At 52.6% G+C, this 22,425-nt stretch overlaps 2 protein-coding genes across 6 annotated transcripts; one reads left to right on the top strand and one right to left on the bottom strand.

Annotated features, from left to right (window-relative positions):
- Positions 1-1,602: 1,602 nt before the first annotated feature.
- On the bottom strand, positions 1,603-14,603 carry PCIF1 (phosphorylated CTD interacting factor 1). 4 transcript variants are annotated; one of them, XM_068912268.1, is made up of 17 exons: positions 14,482-14,603; positions 14,088-14,196; positions 11,053-11,191; positions 10,726-10,850; positions 10,117-10,361; positions 9,566-9,696; positions 9,160-9,314; positions 8,759-8,906; positions 8,473-8,556; positions 7,615-7,714; positions 7,260-7,422; positions 5,886-6,058; positions 5,293-5,379; positions 4,586-4,770; positions 3,968-4,061; positions 3,568-3,743; positions 1,603-2,717 (listed from the first exon to the last, which is right to left on the bottom strand). In XM_068912268.1, exons 5-17 carry the CDS (start codon positions 10,222-10,224, stop codon positions 2,474-2,476), a joined length of 1,848 nt encoding a protein of 615 aa, XP_068768369.1. In that variant the 5' UTR covers positions 10,225-10,361; positions 10,726-10,850; positions 11,053-11,191; positions 14,088-14,196; positions 14,482-14,603; the 3' UTR covers positions 1,603-2,473. The 4 variants fall into 4 exon arrangements, with proteins under 4 accessions (XP_068768369.1, XP_068768367.1, XP_068768368.1 ...); XM_068912266.1 differs by having other exon boundaries at positions 10,117-10,254; XM_068912267.1 differs by lacking the exon at positions 14,088-14,196 and having other exon boundaries at positions 10,117-10,254.
- An 859-nt stretch (positions 14,604-15,462) lies between these two features.
- On the top strand, positions 15,463-22,367 carry PLTP (phospholipid transfer protein). 2 transcript variants are annotated; one of them, XM_009669131.2, is made up of 17 exons: positions 15,463-15,551; positions 17,501-17,675; positions 18,527-18,639; positions 18,837-18,936; positions 19,012-19,140; positions 19,280-19,435; positions 19,647-19,710; positions 19,890-19,953; positions 20,068-20,159; positions 20,311-20,487; positions 20,670-20,729; positions 20,852-21,016; positions 21,263-21,330; positions 21,434-21,476; positions 21,673-21,736; positions 21,823-21,899; positions 22,015-22,367. In XM_009669131.2, the coding sequence occupies exons 3-17, from the start codon at positions 18,534-18,536 to the stop codon at positions 22,156-22,158; spliced, it is 1,509 nt and encodes a 502-aa protein (XP_009667426.2). In that variant the 5' UTR covers positions 15,463-15,551; positions 17,501-17,675; positions 18,527-18,533; the 3' UTR covers positions 22,159-22,367. The 2 variants fall into 2 exon arrangements, with proteins under 2 accessions (XP_009667426.2, XP_068768343.1); XM_068912242.1 differs by lacking the exon at positions 15,463-15,551 and having other exon boundaries at positions 17,374-17,675.
- Positions 22,368-22,425: the final 58 nt, after the last annotated feature.

Genomic DNA, 22,425 nt, shown 5'->3' with positions numbered 1-22,425 from the left:
GTGTGGAGAAAAGGCCTCACAGGTGACTCTAAGGAGCTTAAAGGGAGGAGCTGGAGATCACATGGTCTCATCACCTGTGAAACCAGCAGGGGTCAACACTGACACTCCATTTCTAAACGCGTTTTTGGCTGTATCTGGATAAATGAGATTTTCCAGAGAGCCAGTCAAGTTGTGTGGCATTGCTTGGTCATGATGTCGCTTATGTAGCAATTACAAACTTAACAAGGTAATTAGCCATCATCTAAGGGAGCAAAACAAAGTAGTCCTCATTCTTCAGTGACGGACAAACGGAGGAGTAAGTTTGCTGACACCTTCCAGCATTAGTGTGAGTCTCTATTCACCCGCACTTCAAGAATACCTACCTTGGCTCAAGATAACGAATAAAGAGGAAAAAACACTTTAAAAATGGCTCCTTTTGCTGCTGGAGTTACTGACTGTTCTGAAAATGTAATTAAAGAAGTTCAATGATCTCAAGGTCTCTTGTGAATGCATCCATACGGAGCTGCAAAAATATTGGACCAGATGAGTAGCCAAAGTGGAGGGCTAGGCCTGGGCTGCTTTGGGTTACTGCAGAGACGCAATGGGATTAAGGAAGCATCAGTGATACTGTCTAGTGAGACTCTGAGAAACCATGTGTACAACGCAGACCCAGGATTCAAGGCGATTCCTCATCTTCCATTTTTTAACTAATAAACTTTGCGAACTGTTTGACCTATGCTAAGATCTATACAGACAGAATTCAGTCTCACAAGGTTACAAGACCATATGACTTCCAGGTAAAGCTAACTCTCACAGGAATTGTTTTCCTTTGGACAGCAAAACCCACACTGGGAGGACTGACTTTTACAAAACCTGTCACCCTGCTCAAAGGTAGAGAGGAGCTCTACAGTTTAAGTCAGGAAATTCTCAGAAAAGCCACATCTTAGAAACTATAGGAGCTTTAAACTCCAAGAATCACCCTCACCTCATTACAGCACCTACGTGTATAACACATTCTTGGTAGTAAATGATTCTTTAAGCCAACACCCAGAGACAGAATTAGATCAATGCCTGGAAGCTGAACCAAGACAAATTCAGCTGGGGAGAGTCTGCATATCAAGAGCAAAGTGAATTAATCACTAGGACAATTTATCTAAGGCAAACGGTAGGTTCTATAGTACTTGCAGCTTTTATCAAGACTGGATGTCACAATGGCTCTACTCAGGCAAGTGCTAGGAACCGAATGCAGGAAAGCCTAGTAAAATTCTCTAACCAGTCAAATTAGTAACAATAATCTTTCCCTTGATGACACTTTTTTATTACTACCTTTTTAAAACATCCTGGAAAAGCTACTCGTATTTTCATTACGAGCATCCTTGTCTTGTTTGTCATTGTACCTTTTAACTCTTAATGTTGGGGATAAAATATTAAACATCCTACAGAGAACTAAGTCGACCATTTTGCAGTTTTCTGCAATTCAAGCAATATGCTAGACAGATTCAAAGTACAAGTTCTGCAAAATGACCGTTTTCTACCATTCACCCAGAAGCGAGAAGGAAGAGAGCACGGGCCCGGGGCCACGGGCTCCTGGCTGGGCAGGGAAGGAAAGGCACCGACACCAGGCAGAGCTGTATGCTGGTTTTTAATGTTCCTAAGAACCAGGAAACGGAAATCAAAAATAGACTTTGCTCTTCTTGATAAAAGTAATAAAATGGTTAGCGGTGTTAAATTAATCCTTACAAAACAAAACCCAAGGAGGTTAAATAAAGCCCAGAGGCTCCGCATAAAAACCACAACGACTACAAAACAGCTGCAAAGACGTCTTTACACACCAAAGAAACGCCTGTCCTCCGCTCCTCTCCTACACGGTAAACAGCGTCGGCGAACACGGGACTCAGACATGTGGAAAAGAAACACGGATGCTATGGAAACAAACCCTGCAAGGAGCACAGTCGCCATGGACAGAACTATTTACACTATGGACACGGAGCTGCGCTGGTGCCAGTCCAGCCGGAGGAGCCCCCGGGCTCTGCCCGCTCTTCTGCCAACGCAAGGCTTCGGCCAGCTGCCGGGACCCCTCCAGCCACGGCGCTACGCGCCACTTCGTCACGCTTGCCGTCCGTCCATCTGTCCGTCTGTCCGCCCGCCCGCCCGTCCGTCCTTCCACCTGTGCACGCGTCCCAGCTCCGGCTGCCCCCTCCTTCCGCGCTCTAGTGTCGAAGGGGCCGCCTGCTCCTCCTGCCGTGCTACGTTTGGTTTCTCTGCCCTGCGGCGAGGGCAGCAGCCAGGCCTCCTCTCCTGGCCGGCGGCTGGGCGCTCCCCGGCACTGCTGCGCGGGGGCCGTGTGCAAGTGTGCAGAGGAAAGCAGGTGCTGTGGAGCTGCTTTGCGAGAGTCCCCCAGGCTGGTGCTACGACGCCAGCAGTCTCTCCACCTGCTCCAGCAAGCCTCCTTCAGGGCTGCCGGCACGTCCCTGCTGTCTCTCACCTCTGCACATTAGTTCGGATTAGTCTCCCGGCTGCTACTTTGCTCTCGGCCCAGCTCCCGCTCTTTGTCTGCTGTGGAGGAGGAAGAGGACGAGGATGAGGAACTCGAGGAACTGAGGGTCCGGCCTGAATGCTTGTAGGCTGCGACAAGCTCCTGCAGCCGCTCCGGGGTAGGCTCCCACTTGGAAAAACCTGCACTGTTCTGCAGGAAGAGGACGGCAGTGTTGTGCACAGCCTTGTAGTACATCTCCTCTCTGCAAGGGAAGACGACAGGCGCTCAGCATCTCCCCGTGACCCACCCACCAAGGAGTCACACAACTACCTGCACATACACTTCCCATTTCCTCCCCCATCTCTTCCTGCGTGTACTTTTTAGGAAAAGTAGCCCTTGTCCCCTTTTTTCAAAATTATGAGGGAAAGGGTAGAGCGTCAGGCATTGCTCAGTAAAAGCAGAGCCTTGTAAGTTTTAGAGAAGGAGCACTGATGCTGCCTAACCACGCAGCTCTCCACCAGCACGTGCACCAGGGACACTGTTGTCTCCAAACGAGGAGCGTCAGTAAGGTAATGGCATTTCAGGACAATGGGAACCAGGTAAAGGGAACTTGGTACTTGTTACTCTCAGCACACCAACGGCCAGCTTGCGCTCCAGAGAACAAAGACCCTGACTGCCCCTTGCTTCTACTTCCTCTTAAGTGATACAGAATTGGTTAAGCATTGTGGCATTTGGCAGCCCAAGAAACAATTGTGCTCAGCTGCGGCTCACCAGGTTAGAGTTGACAGAGGAACACAGATGACAACCACAGCACCACATGGTACAAGCAGTTCAGACTGGACTTGTACCCAAGGAATACACTACTCACAAGCTTTTTAATTAGTGAAATAATCAGTAGTCATTAAACAAATATAGAAATCCACAGCACTCTGTATGCCTGTCTTAAAAATCCAGGATGATTACGGACAACATTTTGCCTCGTCTGTTCCATACTTTCCATTGATTTCAACTTGGCAGAGGATACTCCTGTCATATGGCTGTCCAAGGTGCAGCTCATCAAAAGCACGTCCCCAGGAGGACCAGTATGCTCATGACTCAAGAGAAAGACCTACTTTTTGCAGACGTGCTGAGACCCACTGCGGTATTCGTGATCAAAGGCTGGCAGGATGAGCTGGTGCCGCTTGAACTTGCTCTGTTCCATGCGAGTCAGGGCTGGCGTAGGAGGGTCCCTCCACTCAGGGATGAAGACGATAAAGGAGAGGGGCTCGCTGGAACTCTCCAGCAGTTTCTAAGCCAATAAGAAAATGCACAAATCTTAGCCTGGGTAGAGCAGCGACATGCCTAATGAGTTCTACGAAAAGGAAACGTTTCTGCTTCCAGAACAGTACAGCAGCAGCCACAGTCTTTTGCCTACCAAATTACAACCCTGCGGTGAGGATGCAGGAACAGTGGGTAGAAGGACACTGACTGCACGGCTCCATTCAGAACAACAGCAGAGGTGAGTGAACATACCTCAAAATGAGATACCATGGCATCCATCAGCTCCTCACAGAATGGAGGATTTGCCTCAAAAGAGCCACTTATTGGGAAGAAATCCAGGCACGGGCTGGAAGAAAAAGGCAAAGATCCCAGTCAGAGAAGCTAGCATTCTAACAGTAACATCTTAAAAAGCATGCACATCCTCAGAAAAGACAGTCGTACTCCCAGAAAGCCTGAATTCCCAGCAGTACAGGGCCTGCCATTTCCTAAGAGCACAACTGGGCACCAGGGACATACGCCATCTGTAGTCACTGAAGGCTGACTGCTGACTCAAGCTGACTGCTTGAAGGCCCAGTTCTCTCTTTCTTCAGAACAAGGGCAAACACTGACACACCTATAAATTGCATCACATCGAAGCTCAGACCCCCTCTAACTAGACTAACGGCACACTCCTGATTGTTTCATATCCAGTCTGTGTCCACTCACTGCCTTCAAGCAGGCCTGAAGCATGCATCCTTTCGAGCAGACATCACACAACCAGCTACCACCCCTGAACTCACAGACGCGTCAGCCTGTCTTGAGCCATTTACATTGCACCCACACACACCCCCACACAGATACATGGCAAGGGCACCGTAAGGTAAGACTCACCCCCTGGATCCAAAATACCCGTCTGTATCCAAGAAGGCCGAACAGTACTGTTTAAAATAGCAATTCAGGGGCGAGGCAAAGCATTCAAAACTCACTCCAAAGAGCTTGTGGAGGGCCTCGAAGACATGCACAGGAAGTGCCCCCTGCAGGCCAGTTCCTTCATACAGACCAACACCGAACATCATCTGAGGAGAGCAAACCCCGGTGAGCGATGCCTGCACTCGGCTGTGTTTCTGCTGCTCCCTTCACTGAACACGGACCCAGGGTCATACGTCCATGCACCCACTCCTCTAGGTATGCAGGGCCCCCTCTTCCTTTCTCAAATTCATGTAGGTCCCCTGTATGTACCCAAGAATGCTCTTTAGAGACTTCATCCACATCAGGCCCCACAAACCAACTGCCAGCTTTCACATTTATCTCCCCATGAACCTTCAGTTCAGCCTCAGAACAACACAAATCCAAACTATGGAAGGTTTCTTTCATAAAAGTTTATCTTTATCCCCACAGAGGTCTTCTGTCAAGATCACACCTGCTCCCCAGGCTGGAATCCCATCTCAAAACACTGGGAGCAGACAATGGACCTTGTTTAAGCCCTATTTTGCATCAGGCTCTGAGAATCATGGGTCTCTCAGAGCACTGACAGTAAGTTCAGTTCCCCAATATTACTAGAGCTTCCTGATGCATAAGAACCGTGATTAGACCAGTACCTGATAGCGACGGAGAAGGCACCAAACCCTGGGAAGAAACTTTTCAAAGCCAGAGTCATCAATGCAACTGTACCGATAGAGGAGCCACTGGAAGAGAAAGTTGAGCCATTAAAAACAATGAGAATCAACAAAGACAAGACAGTCATTGCACAGCCAGTACTCAAACATATTATGACATTGGGAGAGACACTGATGAACAACAGGAGAAGGCAGAGCTCTCCGTGAAGGCTTTCTAGCACATCTGCTTTTACTGTGCGGGCAAACTATTTGCCGGCAGCAACGGATGTAACACCTCAGCATGGCTCTCAGCAAGGCCTGCCTTGCTGTGGACATGACCATTCTTGTAGCATAGCATGTATCAAAGCATACACACGACACTTCTCAAGTATTCCCAGAAGAAGCCCGCTCCTGACTAAGGTGGAAGTAGCTGTCCTGATTTCTGCTGCTATTAGGGCAGTATCTAACAGCCTCCACCAGGTCACCACTCCATCCCACTCCATCGTGCCTCCTCTCAAAGGAGCAGGAGAAATGAAACCCCTCATCAGAGTAATTTGTGACAACGCAATCACGCAGGACTAGCAGTCAACCCTTACCAGCTTGCTGAAGTAGTTCCGGCTCACTTTCACCATTTCCCCCTTGTACCGCACACACGCCACATTGTTTTCCATATGCATTTCCACATTGGGGAGTGGTGGAGAGGGGATGGCCAACCTCACTGGGTAACAATATACAAGCCTGTCCTGGACTTCAGGAGCTTCTATCTCAGCTACAGGGAATAAAAAAAGATGTAGCCCATTACAACACAAGCAGGATCCCCCTTCCATCTCAAAACACGCAGTGATAGGGCTAAGGCTGAAAAGCAGAGTGGTCCCTGCAAAAATACAGTGGTGGTCTCTCCATACATTGTGTAAGCAGCTACCTAGGTTCAGAGCCAATTCCCCAAATTAATTCCATGATGCGCTACCACAGCACAGAAGGGACTCATTTCACAGTATTTCTCTAGCTGTAATGCAGCAGTCCTGTAAACAGCACCATTATGCATCTTGAGCCATGTTCCAGACAGGTAAAATGCTTTTGTGGTAGCTGTTGTTATTTCAGCTTGCCCCGCATTCAGAGAGCAATAAACATTCCCAGGCTGTGAAGTGCAGGAGGAAAAGAAATCTTTCTGCCACCTTGTGGTTAGGTTACCCATCTTGGATAAGTAGCTTAGCCTCCACTTCAGCAGAAACAAGAGAGCTCACAGGAACGATCAACAGGAAGGAATCTTCGACACAGTCGGGGGGGAAGACAGGCAGCAAAAGCAAGCAGCAAAAGGCAGACACAGGGATCTGGAGGGAGCTGTCTGATGAAAGCAGGGATTCGAAAAGGAAAAGGACTAAAGAATGGCGGGGGCAGAAGTATGGATATAAACCGGGAAGAAGGAACACAGAGAAAAATTCAAGGAATGTGAATCCTCTTCAAAGAGAGGAAAAAGAGTGCACAGTGATCCACTGGGATGCACAGGAGTGCAGATGGTGCTCAGAGACCAAGAAATGTAGCAGGGGAGAGTATAGGGAGGACAGAGGGCTTGGCATTAGGAAGGGGAGCGGCGCTGTCCACAGGAATTCCTGAAGAAGCAGAGCAAGACAGTGTCGTGCAGGGAAACGAGCTAATGCCCCGTTCAGTGTGTTCAGCCCGTAGGAAGCTGCTCAGTCCTAACAAAGTACACATTTAAGATACTTGATATTACAGATGATAACAGTACCTGATGGAAAATGACCTTCCCGCTGCAAATGCACTGCGTGAGTCTACCAGTTGAGAACTGTGTCAAGACTGGGTACTTGTGACTCAATTAAATGCAACCCTGTGGATTCAGAGCAGCCCTCCCAACAGATAACTCTAGTTGAATGGGGGCAGGCCAGAGTGCATTGCCTTTACAGTGGTGTCACACACTGTACTCCTACGACTCTTCAGAGTTTACTGCATACCAGATATATTGTTCTCTTTGAGGATGGCAAGATGCTTCTCCCGGATCCGCTTGACATACTCGAGGGATATGTAGTAAATCTTACTGCAGATGCCTTCAACAGAGTCCTTTGCTGCCGCAGACACGTGGGGCCCACATTGTTTGCGCAAGTGCTCCAGGCGGTCCTGCAGAATCAGAAAATCCCTTACACAACCCACAACCAGATTCCCTTGAGGTATGCAGAGCCTTCACTTCCATTTCACAGAGCAAAGGAAAGCAATCACAGCCTTCTCAAGGAGGACCCTTTTCTGGCCCTAAATGCCCCTCCTCCTTTCTAGGCTCACTGCACTCAGCTGCACAAAGAGAGGGATACAGACCATGTAGTCCTCCTTAGAGGCAGAGTGGTCCCGTCGCAGCCAGCTGAAGGTGTCCTCTACATTCCATTTCACCACTTTTCTGCTGTCTGGTGATGCACTCCTGCACACAATGGAGAGCAAAATTTTACCCACAGCTGTGTGGCAAAATATTCCATCCCACCACAGCGCTTTTCTATCAGTGGGGGAAAACAGCTCTGCCGTCGCTTCCCCAAGGCCCTACCCTGTCACTCCCATCCAGGCCTCCTGTGGAAAGTGTTCCCAGACATTTGTGTGACTAGGGACTGCCATGTTCTCTCCAAAACCCAGTGTAGCTGGCTGCTGTCCTTTCTGCAACAGGAGAGGCGGATAAAGGATTTATCTAACAGGGAAATGGTCCTTTTTCCTCTTGCCTCTCCTTTTCAAATGCAGCCACTGTTAGGAATTTGTGACCGTGAGAAAGCTACCCTGTTAACAAGCTTTGTACTGTTTAAACAAGGCTATCTTCCTCAATTCGGTCCTACATTCAGTGGTATAATAAAATGCCACTTTAAATTCGTTGCCCTTTAACAGCACTGACTGCCCAACCATCCTTGCAATATGTGAGGGATAAAAAACGTAAGAAGGCATTCCACGTCCAGTATTTCACAGATTCTCCCTTGTCTGCCTATACATTCAGCTTCCCAATATTTGATCTTACTGTAATATTATTACCAAAAGATGCCTCCAGCATTACGGTTTTTCTTCAGTACGTTCCTAACCTCGTTTTATCTCGGTAAGAAGATAACCGATGCTGAATATAGTGTGATGCAGCAGCCCCTTCTAAAAATTCCTGTATGCTTTTTCTGTTTTTTAAAAGTGACAGAACTGTAAAACTCATACCTGGATTCAATAAGCCGTTTTGCAGCCTCAGCATACTTGAAAAGCAATCTCTTGGCTTCCTCACGGAACTTGATTCTGGATAACCTGAAATAAGTATAAATTCATAGGCATTAATTTCACAGCTGCCATGAAGGCATGGAGGCCCAGTCCAGCTCCCACATTTTACATCATTTTGCACCCTACCACTTCATCAAGGAAAGTAAGACACAAAAGCACAGAATGTCAGACAAATCATTGGATTGGTCCAAGACAAAAAGCACAGGAAGGTGCCCTGTTTGAACCATACCTGATAGGAATGTCATTCATGATTTCTCTAAACATGGAGGGAGACACTACTGGCTCGCAGTCACTCGGTAACAGAGGATCTGTTCCTTTGTCAACGACCTTCCGCTCCAACATCCAACGATTAAAGGACTCCCTTGGTGGGTCAATCCCTAGAAGCACAGAAAAAGGGTCTAATTAATATGGTAGTATTGAAGTGATGCCCAGAAATTCTGATAAGGATCATCACACTGGAGGTCTGCTTAATGAATTTATAACCCTAAAACAATGTCACAGGGAGTTTAACCACAACTACCACAAAAAGAGGTGATCACAGGGAAAAGAGACAGACATAAACCAGAAGGAAGAACACTATAGCACTGCGGAGCTGAAAAGACAAATAAGGGGAGACGAGCAAGAATTTACCTTCTCGCTGTTGGCAGAGCTCACGATAATGCTGCCGCAGCTTGAGAATAAGTTGAGATCGAAGCAGCTCCACCTCGGGGTGTGGAGACAGCACTTCAGATGGTGCCCGCTGCTTAATCACCGCATTTGTCTGAATATCCAGGTCCCAGTATACTCTACAGCAGAAGCAAATGTCATCAGGATGGCCAGATCATTAGCTAATTACCAAATGTCACTTCTGAAGATGTCTCCTTGAGCTGTTTACAAGGCAGGAGGAGACCGAACTACCAGGATTCTACCCTCCGTGCAAAGAGGGTGGGTGGGGGGGGGTTATATCCTTCAAGTTCTTCTGCAAATACATTTGGAAAACCAGCTGTCTCTAACCTACTACCACGGAAAGAACAGAAGACAAACAGAGACAACTCACTCTGTTGGTCGTAAAAGAGCTGCCTGCTGTTTATCTTCAGGCGAAACACACCATGCCTTCAGAACAGAGGTCCCTGGAATACTGGGAGAGATGGGGACTGACTGAGCAGCTGGGTTCCCTGGAACATCCACCTGGGAGTGGAAAATATGTATTACTGCATCACAAAGAAAGGTAAACATGAAGGAAGCCCAGCATACCTAACAGTCCTTTAGTAGCACATCACTCAGTATACCCAATGAATTGCTAGAGCATGTTTGACCTGCTGCTGGCGTAAGTTAATGTGGACATGCAAGCTACCACATTTCTCAGACAGAATCTGTTCTCTAGCAACTCTCATACTCCACCTCAGGCTGTAAGAGAAACGGTAACTTGGCAGGAGCTGCCTGAGAGGATTCTGCTCTTCTATTTTCTGAATGCCAGTTGTCACAGTCTGAGTTATACTAGGATGGCCTGACCTTGCACAGTTCAAAAAACCAGGTCCAAGCTCCAGGCCCTCTAGCTTTGTTTGAACAATGCCCTTAATCTTATTAGTTTCAGAAAACCAGACCCACCTTAGGCTTTTTCACACTGTTGCCACTGGGTGGAACCTCCTCAGAGAATCTCCTCTTCCTCTGCTTGCTCTCCACAGAGGTCTCTATCATTCCACCTTCCAGTGGCATAGGAGCCGCATTCAATCCCAGAGGGTCTGACTAAGAGGGTCCAAAACACGGTACTCATTAGCTCATCAACTCCCACTGCAGAGGCCCAAATGAAGGCAATAAGCCCTCTTATCTTTCCATTTCACTGCCCCAGGCTCCTGAGTAGATGTAAATAAGGACATTAATGTTGACAACTGCAGAAAGTTACAGAATTCTCTCATAGACTTCTGCCTGTAGGTTTGTTTTGTTTTTTAAAAACTTAGATGTAAAACAAATGCATCAAACTCTCCCAGGTTGAATATTCTTTGGGCAGTGCAGCACTACATCTGTAACAGCACTATCTGAGCGTGCACCTGGATAAGGAATGTTTCATCAGAACCGAGCCAGCCTCTGGATTCAGAGGCGTTTGAAAGTACAGAAGACCCGCCCACACACGTAATCTCAAGTCTACAACAGCACAGCATCAGCCCCTGCAGATTATCCCAGTTGTAGCATAGCCCTTTGGAATGACTGCTTACTTACAATGACATCGTGCTGTCCCAGAACAGGCATTTCCCACAGAGACTGGTTAGTGAAGCGATTGAAGTAGTAAGGGCGATTTTCCCGCTTGCTCCAGCACTTCTCCCAGCCAGCCTGCACCAGCTCATCTGTGAAGACAGTAAGACAGTCAGAACAAGATCGGTCCTGAATAAAAGCCCTGCCCTTCAGGTCCCCATTATTATCACAGCACACTCTGAATTACACATTATTCCTAAATTTCCTTGGTGGTCCCCAGTTTCACCTTCTTCTCCCTGCTACCTGAGTCCTTCAGAACTCCATATTGGGCCTTCTCAAAAGCAGAACCAGTACCTGGGAGATCCTGCACCAATCGCATAGGTTTGGGGGAGCTGGGCTGGTTCTGGTTGGAGGTGCCAGGTGAGTGACTCATTAGAGATGCTTCCTCCGCAGGGCTTCCGTGATTCTCATTGGCCATTTCTCAGCAACTGCACTAGAGAAAACACACATAAAATCTGTGTTACAACAGGAAAAATCCAAGATCCAATTGGCCCACTCAGCTATAACAGTAAAAGTTCATTCTGACAATAAACCAGGACTTGAACCACTACATACAAAACAGCACCCAAGTCCTGAAAATACCTAGGTTTGCTAACCTAGATACAAACCAGCTAAGAGGAACGCTGAGCTTTAAAGAGCACAAACCGGGGAGATTAGTTGGGCAGCACTAAAAACGCAGTTTTCAGCTAGCTCTCTCCTAAGAGGGCAGTGTTTGATCCCATACCTCAGGACTGAGAGCATAAATAATGCAATTCTCAGAACACACTCTGAACACTGTACCACCCTCTACCATATTCATAATATTAGCTGCATCTGTTGCCCTTAGAGGTAGTTTATATCAACATTTACAGAAACATAATTCACATAGTCTAAACAAAAGGCATTTATTAAAAAATTTCTGCCATATAAAATAGCTCCAGTGCTCCTCTAATAACAACTTCTGTAGTTCAGAGAACCACAGGCTAAGAGTCAGAAACTCCTGGATTTTGTTCCTCAGTCTATCCCAAGCTAAATGTAATACCTCAGCCAGATTATTTTAGCCCTTAGTACTCTTTCATCAGCATAACAACAGTTATGCAAAAGAAAGTCAGTTGAAACAACAAAGCTCTATTTAATCATCATTAACTGTTGCCAGCTGGAGAGAAAAGCCAGCCAGGCTTTTCCTCTCTTAGTCACCCTTCTTCCCCCTCAGGGAAGTTACTGAAACACCACTGCCGAGTCAAGCACTACAGATTGCTCCTCTTTTGACAGCCCTAAATGCACTGGCAATAACTGGGGCGGGGACAGGGACGACAAGGCTTTTTAAAGAATCACCATCTATTTCAGTTACTTAACTCTATTCAGGCCTTCGGAGGCACCCTACACAACAAAGTTCGGCAGCAGAAGCACAATCTTGTCTGTAAGTTTTTTTAACGGGGCTGGATAACAGAACAGCCCTAACAGTAGGCTCCCTCGTACTTCATCTCTTAAATTAAAACTCTGGTTTGGATTGCACATTAAATTAATTTGGGTTTATTCATCCTTGCTCCCCCTTCTTGTCCATAAAAAACATCACTGGCCCTTTCAGAAGAGCAGAATGGTAGGAGATGTTAAATCAAGAATTAGATGTTAGGTCAAGAATTACCAGGAACTAGCTAAGTCACCAATAATATTGTGACATCAGTGCGATGTAGGCTAGGACTGAGGAACACTTGGTCCTTCCAAAATTTCAGAAGATGTTTCAGAGGCCCGCTTTCCAAGGGCAGGTGTGGAACATTGCAGAAACCTGGAGTTACAGCCTCTGTTCAGAACAAGGCAGATGACAGTATTTAAGCCCACAGGTGAAAGCATCTGCTACAAAGACTGCACTAATGCAATCATGTACGCTTAATCACCTCAGCAGCTGAGGATGTTGCATAACATTTGTTTACTCATGCTTTCTTCTGAACTCTAACCCCACTGTGACCTCTATAATCATTTTAGCTAGCTGCCACAGAGGTAGCAAAGTTAGCTCAACCATCCTGAAGAAAACAAGGCAGCAGTTCAGATTCACTTTACGGTCATTCAGTGCGAGAAACCACATGAGTCCAAGGGTTCCTAGGGCTCCAAGCCATGAACTTCATTATGTATTCCCTAAGACAGTAACCGGTTTTTAAGAGTTTCATCTCTCCTCCTTAAAAACACATAACTACACATGCAGTTGCTGACATGTCTTGCACATTACATAGACGTTATAATGAATTGGTAAATACTGAGGGGACCATACCTCCTGAAGCGAACCAAGTATGCATTTCAGGAAGTTACAGATAATACCAGGTATCAAGATCTTCCTAGGCTGGACAAGGCACACCACGTGCAATAATTTGCCTGTGTTTTTCACCACCGATGGCTCAAAACAACTGTTAAATAGGGTAGTTTTTTTGCCTTCTCCCATTTGTGGATGAACTAAAACGGAGGAAGTAAGTGAGAAACTTTATCACATTATCAGTGTCGATGAGCATTACATCGAGGTATTTGTAAGCTCTGGGAAAAGAAAAAAAGCTAACTAACAGGAACCTCTGACAGAAGGAACTCTACTCGTATGTCAATAGTATTGGGACTTAGACAGTGAAAGGGATCAAGAGTAAGCATTGAGGTGATTATGGTATTGTTTTTATACACCACGGCGATGCATACAGCACTTAACAGACATAGTAGAGCACCGTCCCTGCCCAGAGAGCTTACAACCTAGGAGCAGCAGCACAACCAGAGAGACCACAGCCAGGTGGAAGAGACACAAAGTAAAGAAGTACAGCAAACAGGATCGTTATTTGTTTCCATTTCGTCACCGTAGGATTTTACAAGAGACAACAGCGGATGCAGACAAAGGAAAGCAGTGACAGCCCCATGGGACACGGCATGGTGCCCCCTTGTTCCCGAGCCAAGGCTGCTTCGTTAGGCTGGAAAGCAGGCCAGTGCCTCCTTCCATCAGCGCTTCTCCCTTTCCTGAGGGCCAGTCTCCACGCCTGGCTAGGCGAGACTAGGGCTGGGCAGAGCACAGGGCTCCCGAGGTGGTGCGCACACGTGCGGGGACCCAGGGGCTGGGTCTGCCGAGGGAAAACATGCTGCCGGGCAGCGCGGAGGCGGCTCCCGCAGCTGCTCTCCTGGAGGCGGCGGAACAGAGCTCCTCGGCGCGGCGGGCCGGCAGCGGCGGGCAGCCACGGGCGCCGGGGCCGAGCGAGTGCGGAGCGGCGGCGGCGGCGATCCCCGGCCCGGCGGCACCTCTGCAGGCTGGACGGGAGGAGTCCGGGGGCACGGCCTAAGCGGCGCGGAGGCCAGGGCGGACGGCGCCCGGGCAGGAGAGTACTTACGGTGGCGGGCTGCCTGGCGGGACGCGTGGCCGTCGCTCCGTGCTCGCCGCTGGCGCGCCGGGGCCGCATCCTCATAGCGGGGCGTCCCGCGCCTGGCCCGCCGGGGCCGCTGCGGAGACAGGAGGCCGTTACGGCGCACGGCCGGGGGAGGAGCCCGTCGGGAGCGCGCAGGCGCGGCGGCGGCAGCGGCAACGGCAACGGCAGCAGCCCCGCTCCCCGCGCAGCGGAGCGCAGCGCGGCTGGGCCGGGCCGGGCCGGGCGCGGCGGCGGCGGCCGCGCTCTAAGATGGCGGCCGCAGGCCTGCGCCGCCTCAAGAGAGAGCGGCCGCCCGCCGGCCCGCTGCCGCCCGCCGGCCGCCGGGACGGGTCCCCAGCCGCGCGACAGCGCCGCTTACCTGGGCGTGAGGTCGGGGGCTGTAGGCACCGGGCACCGCTGCGCTTCCCGCCGCCGCCCCACCTCCGCCTCGCCCGCCCCACCGCCGCCATCTTGCGCCGGGACCGCGGGCCGCCAGTGCGCAGGCGCCGGGCCGCCCCGCCCTCAGCACTGCGCAGGCGCCGCCGCCCGGCGCAGGCGCGCTCCCTCCCGCGCCCCGGCCGGGCGGCAATGCGCATGCGCGGAAGCGCGGCCCGCGCCTTGGCGGGCCGGCGGGCGCAGGCGCGGCGGCCGCCTCTGCCCCCCGCGCCATGTTTGGCGGGGCGCGGCGCGGCGCCGGTCCGCCCCGTTGTGGGCACGGCCGCGCCGCCGCTGTCCCGGGCGGGCCGCGCCGCGCTATTTCGGGCCGCGCAGCCTGTCATTGCGGCCCCGCGGCCCGCCTGCCTTGCCTCGCCGCCACCTCGCCGCGGGCGGTTCCCGTCAGGGCCCGGGCGCGGCCGCCACCAAAGGGCCTTTGAAGTGCGGCAGCGGCCGGGGCGGGCCGGGCCCAGGGCGGGTCCTCCGGAGCGGGGCCTCGGCCGCCCGAGCCTCCCGGTGCCGCTGCCGGCCTCCCGCAGCGCCGCCCTCCTCCCGCGCCTATTTACAGGAGGGCCCATATTTAGGAACCTATATTTACACCTCCTACTCTTACACCCACTCATTTATTTGTTAATTTGGCACCCAGGGTCAGATTTTAGAGGCTCAGAAGTGGTTCTGGTGGTGTGCGTCCCAAACACGTCCAGGCTATAATTTCTGTGTCCGGTTACTGTGTTGTGTACGGCTAACTGTAACTGAGGTAACTGTGCTTGTAGGTACTGAATCGTGCAAGTGCCGGTCATGCTAGCTGCATGTGAAAGCAGAGCGCTGCCTTTTTCAGGTGGAGTCAGGCGCTAGCAAGGAGATGGCTGTTTGCTTTCTTCTACGGGTTGTTTTGGGATTGCTCCCCTTCCTGTGTAGTTGCTGCCGCAGGAACTGCAGGCAAGTGGGATGGAGCAGGAAACTCAGAGCTGACTTCTTTTCTGCATGGCCCCTTGGGGCTGCTGCTTAGCACAGGTATGTGTCTGGGTCACGCTTCCATAACCAGGCTGGAGCTCTGAGCTGGCAACGGGGAGCATCAGGACACATCACAGTGGTACATCTCCATCCACCAGTTGCATCCTCCCTGACCCCTGGACCGCACCACCACCAGGGCAGAAACATCTCTACTGCAGCCAGCACAGAGAGGCCTGACAGCGCAGAAGAACTTTGTACTCACAGCATGCATGACAGGAGCAATTTGCATCCTGCTCAACACAGACTTCAGGATGATGCAGAATGGGAAAAAGGAGATGCGTTCTCAGGGTCATTATAGCAGTCCTGCCCTCCTGCTGGGGGTGGGCCAGTTTTTGATGGGAGTTGCAGGAGTCTTTGATATGCTCTCAAACTAGACAAAGGCAAACTGTGGATGGAGCCACAGGCCTCTTGATGCACGTGCCCAGAGGCATGGGCTGTGCTCCATGGAGAGGAGCAGCTGAAGTGGCTGCAGCCACCCTGTCCCCTGCCAGGGGCTCTGAGCAGGGACCCGCTGGGCTCAGCAGGTGAAGGCCACTTCTAACTCACAAAACTCTGTGGAGAAAGGACAAGGGCAGATGGGGGGGGCAGTTACTCTCAACCTTAAGAGGCCCTTTCTTGCCCTTTGCCTCTTGAACACCTCTTCTGCATGGCTTTTCCGAGGGGCTTTCTTTCTTCCTGGGCAGTGACTCAATCTGCTCGTTCTCTGCAGAAGTCCTGCCCTCTGCACTGAGAGCACTGGGGTCAGTTTAATTAGTTAATGCTGGCAAAGCAGTTTGGAAGGGATAAGCGCTGTGTAAGCACTAAGTCTCCTAAGTCTCCCTGCTTTCAGAGCACAAGCCCCATGCAGCCTGGCTCTGTACTGCCTTGGAGCACAGCTAATCGCCCAGAGCACAAAGTGCTGGCTCAGATTAACTCCTTTTTGCACAGGCTTCGGGGGGGGACAGAGGGGTCACAGACTGATTTGTCCGGGGCTTCACAGATGGCAAGCACAAAGCCTTATTGTATGGAGCAAGCAGGCTCAAGCAGCAAAAGGGGCTGGTGAGGGGCAGAACTTCAGCCTCTTTCAGGACAAGTGATGCTGCTGTATCTGTGCAGCTCTGTCAGGCAAAGACTTGCTGAGCCTTTGAAGGAAGCCCCAGCACAAGGAGCTTTTCCAGAGTGTTGGTGTCCCTTCCCCCTAGTGACTGCCACTTGCTGGGGCAGGGGCAGAATGGGAGAGTGGGCATCACTGGGGTCACTGTAGCAACTGCTCCTCATGATGCTGAGAGCCTCAGCACCTGTCAAAGCTGCCTGGAGCAAGCTGAGGCAAGTTTGGACGGAGAGGCAAGTCCCAGAGACCCCAGGAGACATTAAGCTGCCAGGTTTGTGCCAAGAGCCTGGGCAGCAGATGCCAGAGCAGCTCCCAGGATCTGGCAGTCTCAGATAGCTTCTCCAGCTGGGGCTTACATCAAAAATAGGCACAAAATAGCCTCTGTCAGCACCCCGGCCCAAGGCTAAGGGACCTGTGTTCTGATCCAGCCCTAAAGCGTCCCCCTGCCAGCAGGCTTGAAGCTGGCGGAGTACGGCTGGGGGTGCTTGGCACCAGCACAGGGGTCTTCATTATGCAGAGTGCAGAAGGGATGCTGCTCCCCAAACGATGAATCCCCCAGGCTCCATTTGCTTGGCTTGCCCCACGCAGGGACAGGGACTGTCTTGGTGTCTCGGGATGCAGAGGGGCATGGTGTGTGTCTGTCTGTGCAGGACTCGCAGTGTCCTGTGACACTGGGGCTTACGCTGGGCCATTGTGTTCGTGGGTGGGGAAGGAAGGTTGTGCGCTTAGCCCAGAGACTGGGTGTCTGTACAACCCGTTGTCTTTGTGCCTGTGCTGGCAGACAGCCGGGGGAGCAGCTCTGCAGGGCCTAGCGTGGCCGAGACCTGCATCCTCCCAGTCCCTCTGTGTCTCCTCCCAGCTGTGGGATCGCAAGGAGTGGCAGCTGGTGGGCTATATAAAGGCAGGGGAACCTCAGCCAGCTCAAGAGAAACTCCTGGAGCTACTGGTGTTCTCCTTCCCTCCTCTCTCCCTCACTTCACGTGATTCAGCTTCCCCACACCAAGAAAGCCAAGGACAAGTCACCCCAGCACGCTGTAAGTATCTGAGCTGAACCAGCATTGTGTAAGCGAGCTCCCTCCCTTCCCTAGCCCACGCGCAGCCCTCAGGGAATGGTGGCGCCACTGGACCCTGCTGGAGGAGGGGGTCCGTCGCCTCCCTTATGGGGAACTGGGGAAAAATGCTGGAGGGGAAAGCCCTGGACCGTCCCGGCAGTCCTGTGGGTAGCTCAGCCTGTTCGTGGTGGACAGGGAGGCTCCGGTTCCTGTCTCAGCCCAGCAACCGGCGCGTTCAACAAGCTGTGTGGGGCCATTTGGCAGGCAGCACATCTCCGTGGGGGGCCCAGTCTGGAGCTGCCCTGAAGGGCTGGGAGGGCTGTGGGGCTGCCCCACAGGAGAGGGTTCCCTTCTCTGCAGTGCTGGGGGTTCTCACTGCAACGGAGCATGCTGGGCTCATTCCTGGCTGCGTAGCTTTGAGGACAGTGCATTCAGGGCAGGGTGGGAGGCTGCTGATGCCAGTGAGAGCTGATCCGTGTGCGTGTTCCCAGTGGGATGTGAGACACTGGGTCCCATAGGGTCCCTGGTGGGGGATCTGCGTGCAGCACCCTGGGCAGGGAGGGGGCTGTGCCACTTGTGGGCTGCTGGTACAGGGGGATTTGGGTGATGTGAACCTCAGCAGCATGGTGGGATTGTGGGATTTAGGGGAAATACCAACCTGCCCAAACCCAGGGGTGTGGGGTGCAGCGGGTCCATGGAGTGTTCCTCAGGGCCATCCCCTGCTTAGGCTGCCACAGTGCTGTGAGTAGGTCGGGCCAGCAGCTGCATCCCTTCCCAGGCAGTCAGGTGTCCCCAGTGGGCCAGCCTGTGCTGACCCTGCTCTCTGCTTCCAGGTGTGAGATGGCTGCCAGCAGCCTCCTCCTTCTCCTCCTGCCCTGGCTGGCCACAGCCTTGCACAGCCCTCCTGGCTGCAAGATCCGGGTCACCTCCAAGGGCTTGGACTTGGGTAAGCAGCTGGCCGGGCTCCTGCTTCTGGGGCTGGGTAAGAGGCAAGCTGGGAGGCTAATCCTAGGGTCTGCCTCTGGGACCCCAGCTCGCACTGCCCACACATGGGCTGCTCTAGAGGAGCCAGGCTACTGGCTGGGGGATGCTGTTGGGAACAGGGCACAGCATGGATGTGGTCAGCCCAGACTTGCTTTGCAGTAAAGCAGGAGGGACTGCGCTTCGTGGAGCAGGAGCTGGAGAACATCACTGTGTCGGACCTGCATGGGAAGGAGGGGCAGTTCCACTACAACATCAGCCAGTGAGTGGTGCCCATTCCCCAGGCACAGCTGCTGCCCCGGTCAGGGCTGACCATCTCCATGCCCGTCCCCTGCAGGGTCAAGGTATCGGACCTGCAGCTGCCATTTTCTGACCTGCACTTCCAGCCTCAGCAACACCTCGTCTTCAACATCGACAATGCCTCCATCAGCCTGCACTTCCGGCGACAGCTGCTCTACTGGTTCTTGTGAGTTACCACCTCCTGCTCTACAGGGCATCAGCCTGCAGTGGCTGGGCCACGGCCCGTTTGTCTCGAGTGCTTTGCTGACCTCCCTTGGGGTGGGTGGGAGGTGTGTGCTCCTCTAACCAGCTCCCCTTGCTTCCAGCTATGACATTGGTTCCATCAATGCCTCTGCTGATGGTGTTCACATCCACACGATGCTGCAGCTGTCCAAGGATGAGAGTGGGCGTCTCAAGATCTCTAACATCACCTGCAATGCCTCCATCAGCAGAATGCACGCTGGCTTCTCAGGCACACTCAGGTACACCTGCTCCCACCTTGGCAGCTGTGTCCCTCCTCCTGGGCCAGCTCTGCCCATGCCCAGCTCTCCCTGCCCCACCCTTGGCTGCCCGTGGGACTTCCTGGCCCAGACCGTGCTCCATCTCTGCAAGAAACTGAGAAGGTAGAGGGACAGGGCTGGAGCTGCACTGGGCAAGGAAGGCTGCTGTAGAGCTTTTGTTCTGTCCCTGCAGGAAGATTTATGAGTTCCTGAGCGCTTTCATCATCACAGGGATGCGCTACCTCCTCAGCCAGCAGGTATAGCTGTGAACGAAGAGCATAGGCCACATAGCAGATGGGAAACCTCTCCCTACCCTGCCCTAGCAGCAGAAGGGGCATCTCGTTGAGCCCTAGGATGATGGAGGAGGGATCGGGTCCTCATTAGGACCTCACTGGTGAGCAATCTCCTGCTCCTAGCCCAGCCCATTCCATTTCAGATCTGCCCAGCCCTGAACCACGCCAGCCTGGTGCTGCTGAACTCTGTGCTGGACACAGTGCCAGGTGGGTGTTGCCTCAGGGGAAAGGAAGCAGACCCAGCTCACCTCAGGCAGGTCAGAGCATGGGTCCACAGAGGGTGCTACAGCCTTTGCTAAGGCAGCACATCATCTTTGGCAGTGAGGAACTATGTGGATGACCACATTGGGATTGACTACTCCCTCCTGCGGGATCCTGCTGTCTCCATGGACACCCTTGACCTAGACTTCAAGGTGAGCACTGGGGATCCTGTCCTGTCCTGCCTTGCCGTCCACAGCCCCCTTGGGAACAGCTCTGCACTAGCCCTGCATGCTGGGCACTGCAGCGTGAGCATAGTGAGTTGTGCTGCCACTGCAGAAACGTCTCTCTATGCTCTCGGCCCAGGGCATGTTCTTTTACCGTGGGAAAGAAAACCAGGAGCTGGAGAACCATGCAGTGGAACCAGTGATCAAGGAGACTGAGCGCATGGTCTACGTTGCCTTCTCCGAGTACTTCTTTGACTCGGCCATGCACTCGTACTTCCAGGCGGGTGTACTGGCCATCGAGCTTGAGGGGGAGAAGGTAAGCAGTGCCAGGTCACCTTGGTTTGCACAGGCAGCTCTCTGCAGGCAGGGGCTGGTGGGGAAGGGAGGGATGCTGCCTGGCCAGAGGGAGGGGCTGGGCTCTGCCTGCAGAGCAGAGAGGTGCTGTCTAGGAGCAGCAGCAACTGCTAGTTTGTCACAGACAGTTCATCTTCCCTGCAGGTGCCCAAAGACCTGGAGGTTTTGCTGAGAGCCACATTCTTTGGAACCATCTTCATGCTGGTGAGAGAAGCACCCTGCTGGGGCAGGAGTTGTCATAAGGACTCAGCTCAATGGCCCTGGAGTTGGAGCACAGCCCTGCCTGACCTGCTCTATGTTGACACACTCACCTGCTCTCTCTGCAGAGCCCTGCTGTGGCAGATGCTCCCCTGCGACTGGTGCTTCAGGTGTCAGCTCCCCCCCGCTGCGTGATCAAACCCTCAGGCACCTCTGTCTCCGTCTCCGCCTTCCTCAACATCTCGCTGGTGCCCCCAGGCCAGCCTGCCGTCCAGCTCTCCAGCATGGCCATGGTGAGCACTGCTGGGTGCCCGGACCCAAGCTGGTTGGGGAGAGATGTGCATGGCCTAGGGTTCCCTGTGCTGCAGCCCTGGCCCACTGCCCAGGCACTGAGTGTTTCCCATCCTATTGTGGGGACGGCATTGGTGCCTCAAAGCAGAGGGGCAGTTGGGCCTATGAAGCAGGAAGAGCAGCCAGCCTGGCTCAGTGGCTGCCTGCTTGCAGGTAGCAGGATGCAACAAGGCTTTCTCTCTCCAAAGGAAACAAAGCTGAGTGCCAAGGTGTTTCTGCAAGGGAAGGCTCTGCGTGTGCAGCTGGACCTGAGACGGTAACACCCTTGCTGGGGTCTGGTAGAGACAGCAGGGGAAGGGCCCAGCCTGGGCCTGCAGGGAGGGTCACTTCCTGCTCATGGGCTGCTCTCTTCCCTGCAGGTTCCGCATCTACTCCAAGCAGTCTGCACTGGAGTCACTAGCGGTGAGTGAACCCAGCACAAGCCCAGAGGGGCTCTGACATCTCTTTGTAGCCACCCTCTCCACAGCACAGAGCAGGCCTAGGGAGAGGCTGCTCACAAAACACCTTTCTAGCCCTCCCAGTGCTAAACGCAGGCCTACCCAGCCTGGCAGCTCTGCTCTCACAGCCAGTGCACTCACCCTTGCTCCTCTCTCCACAGCTGTTCTCACTGCAGGCCCCACTGAAAACCCTCTTGCAGCTGACAATCATGCCCATCATTAATGGTAGGTGTGCGTGCTGCCTGACTGCAGCGGGGCTTGGCCAGGGGGGTAGTGGGACCCGGTTTCACTGCATCTCTTCCTCCCTGCAGAGAGGACAAAAAAGGGGGTGCAGATCCCACTGCCAGAAGGCATGGACTTCACCAAGGAGGTGGTCACAAACCATGCGGTATGTGAGCAGGATCAGGACAGCCCTAGCCCCCTTCACCAAGCACAGGGGCCACATCCTGCTGCGGGAACATGCAGCCACATCCAGCCCTGCACTAATACTTTCCTCTTTGCAGGGATTCCTCACAGTGGGAGCTGATCTCCACTTCTCAAAGGGGCTGCGGGAAGTGATTGAGAAATACCGCCCAGCCCCTACAGCCCCAGCCCATCCCACTCCACAGCCTGAAGAGCCCAGTGTGGACTCCCCCCAACAGCTCTAGCTCTTCTCTCCACTTGCTTCTCCACCCTGGACAGAGGGCAGAACCTGGGCTGGACCCATAGACTGTAGGTAGGAAACAGCTTCACCTGTATCATGAGCACATCTTGCAGGGTGTCTGTGCCCTGGTGGGTAGCAGCAAGGTGGAGATAGCTGCTCTGGGAACCCCTGCTGCACCCCATGTCATTACACTAATAAACCAGTCACCTCCAATCTGTACTGCTTTGTTGCTTGGAGGGTGCGCACAATCCAGACTGTGCGGCTGCCAGCC

The sequence above is a fragment of the Struthio camelus genome, chromosome 18, assembly GCF_040807025.1.
Source record: "Struthio camelus isolate bStrCam1 chromosome 18, bStrCam1.hap1, whole genome shotgun sequence".
In the NCBI taxonomy this organism is placed as follows: Eukaryota; Metazoa; Chordata; class Aves; order Struthioniformes; family Struthionidae; genus Struthio; species Struthio camelus.
This window is presented reverse-complemented; position numbering and strand designations above follow the sequence as displayed.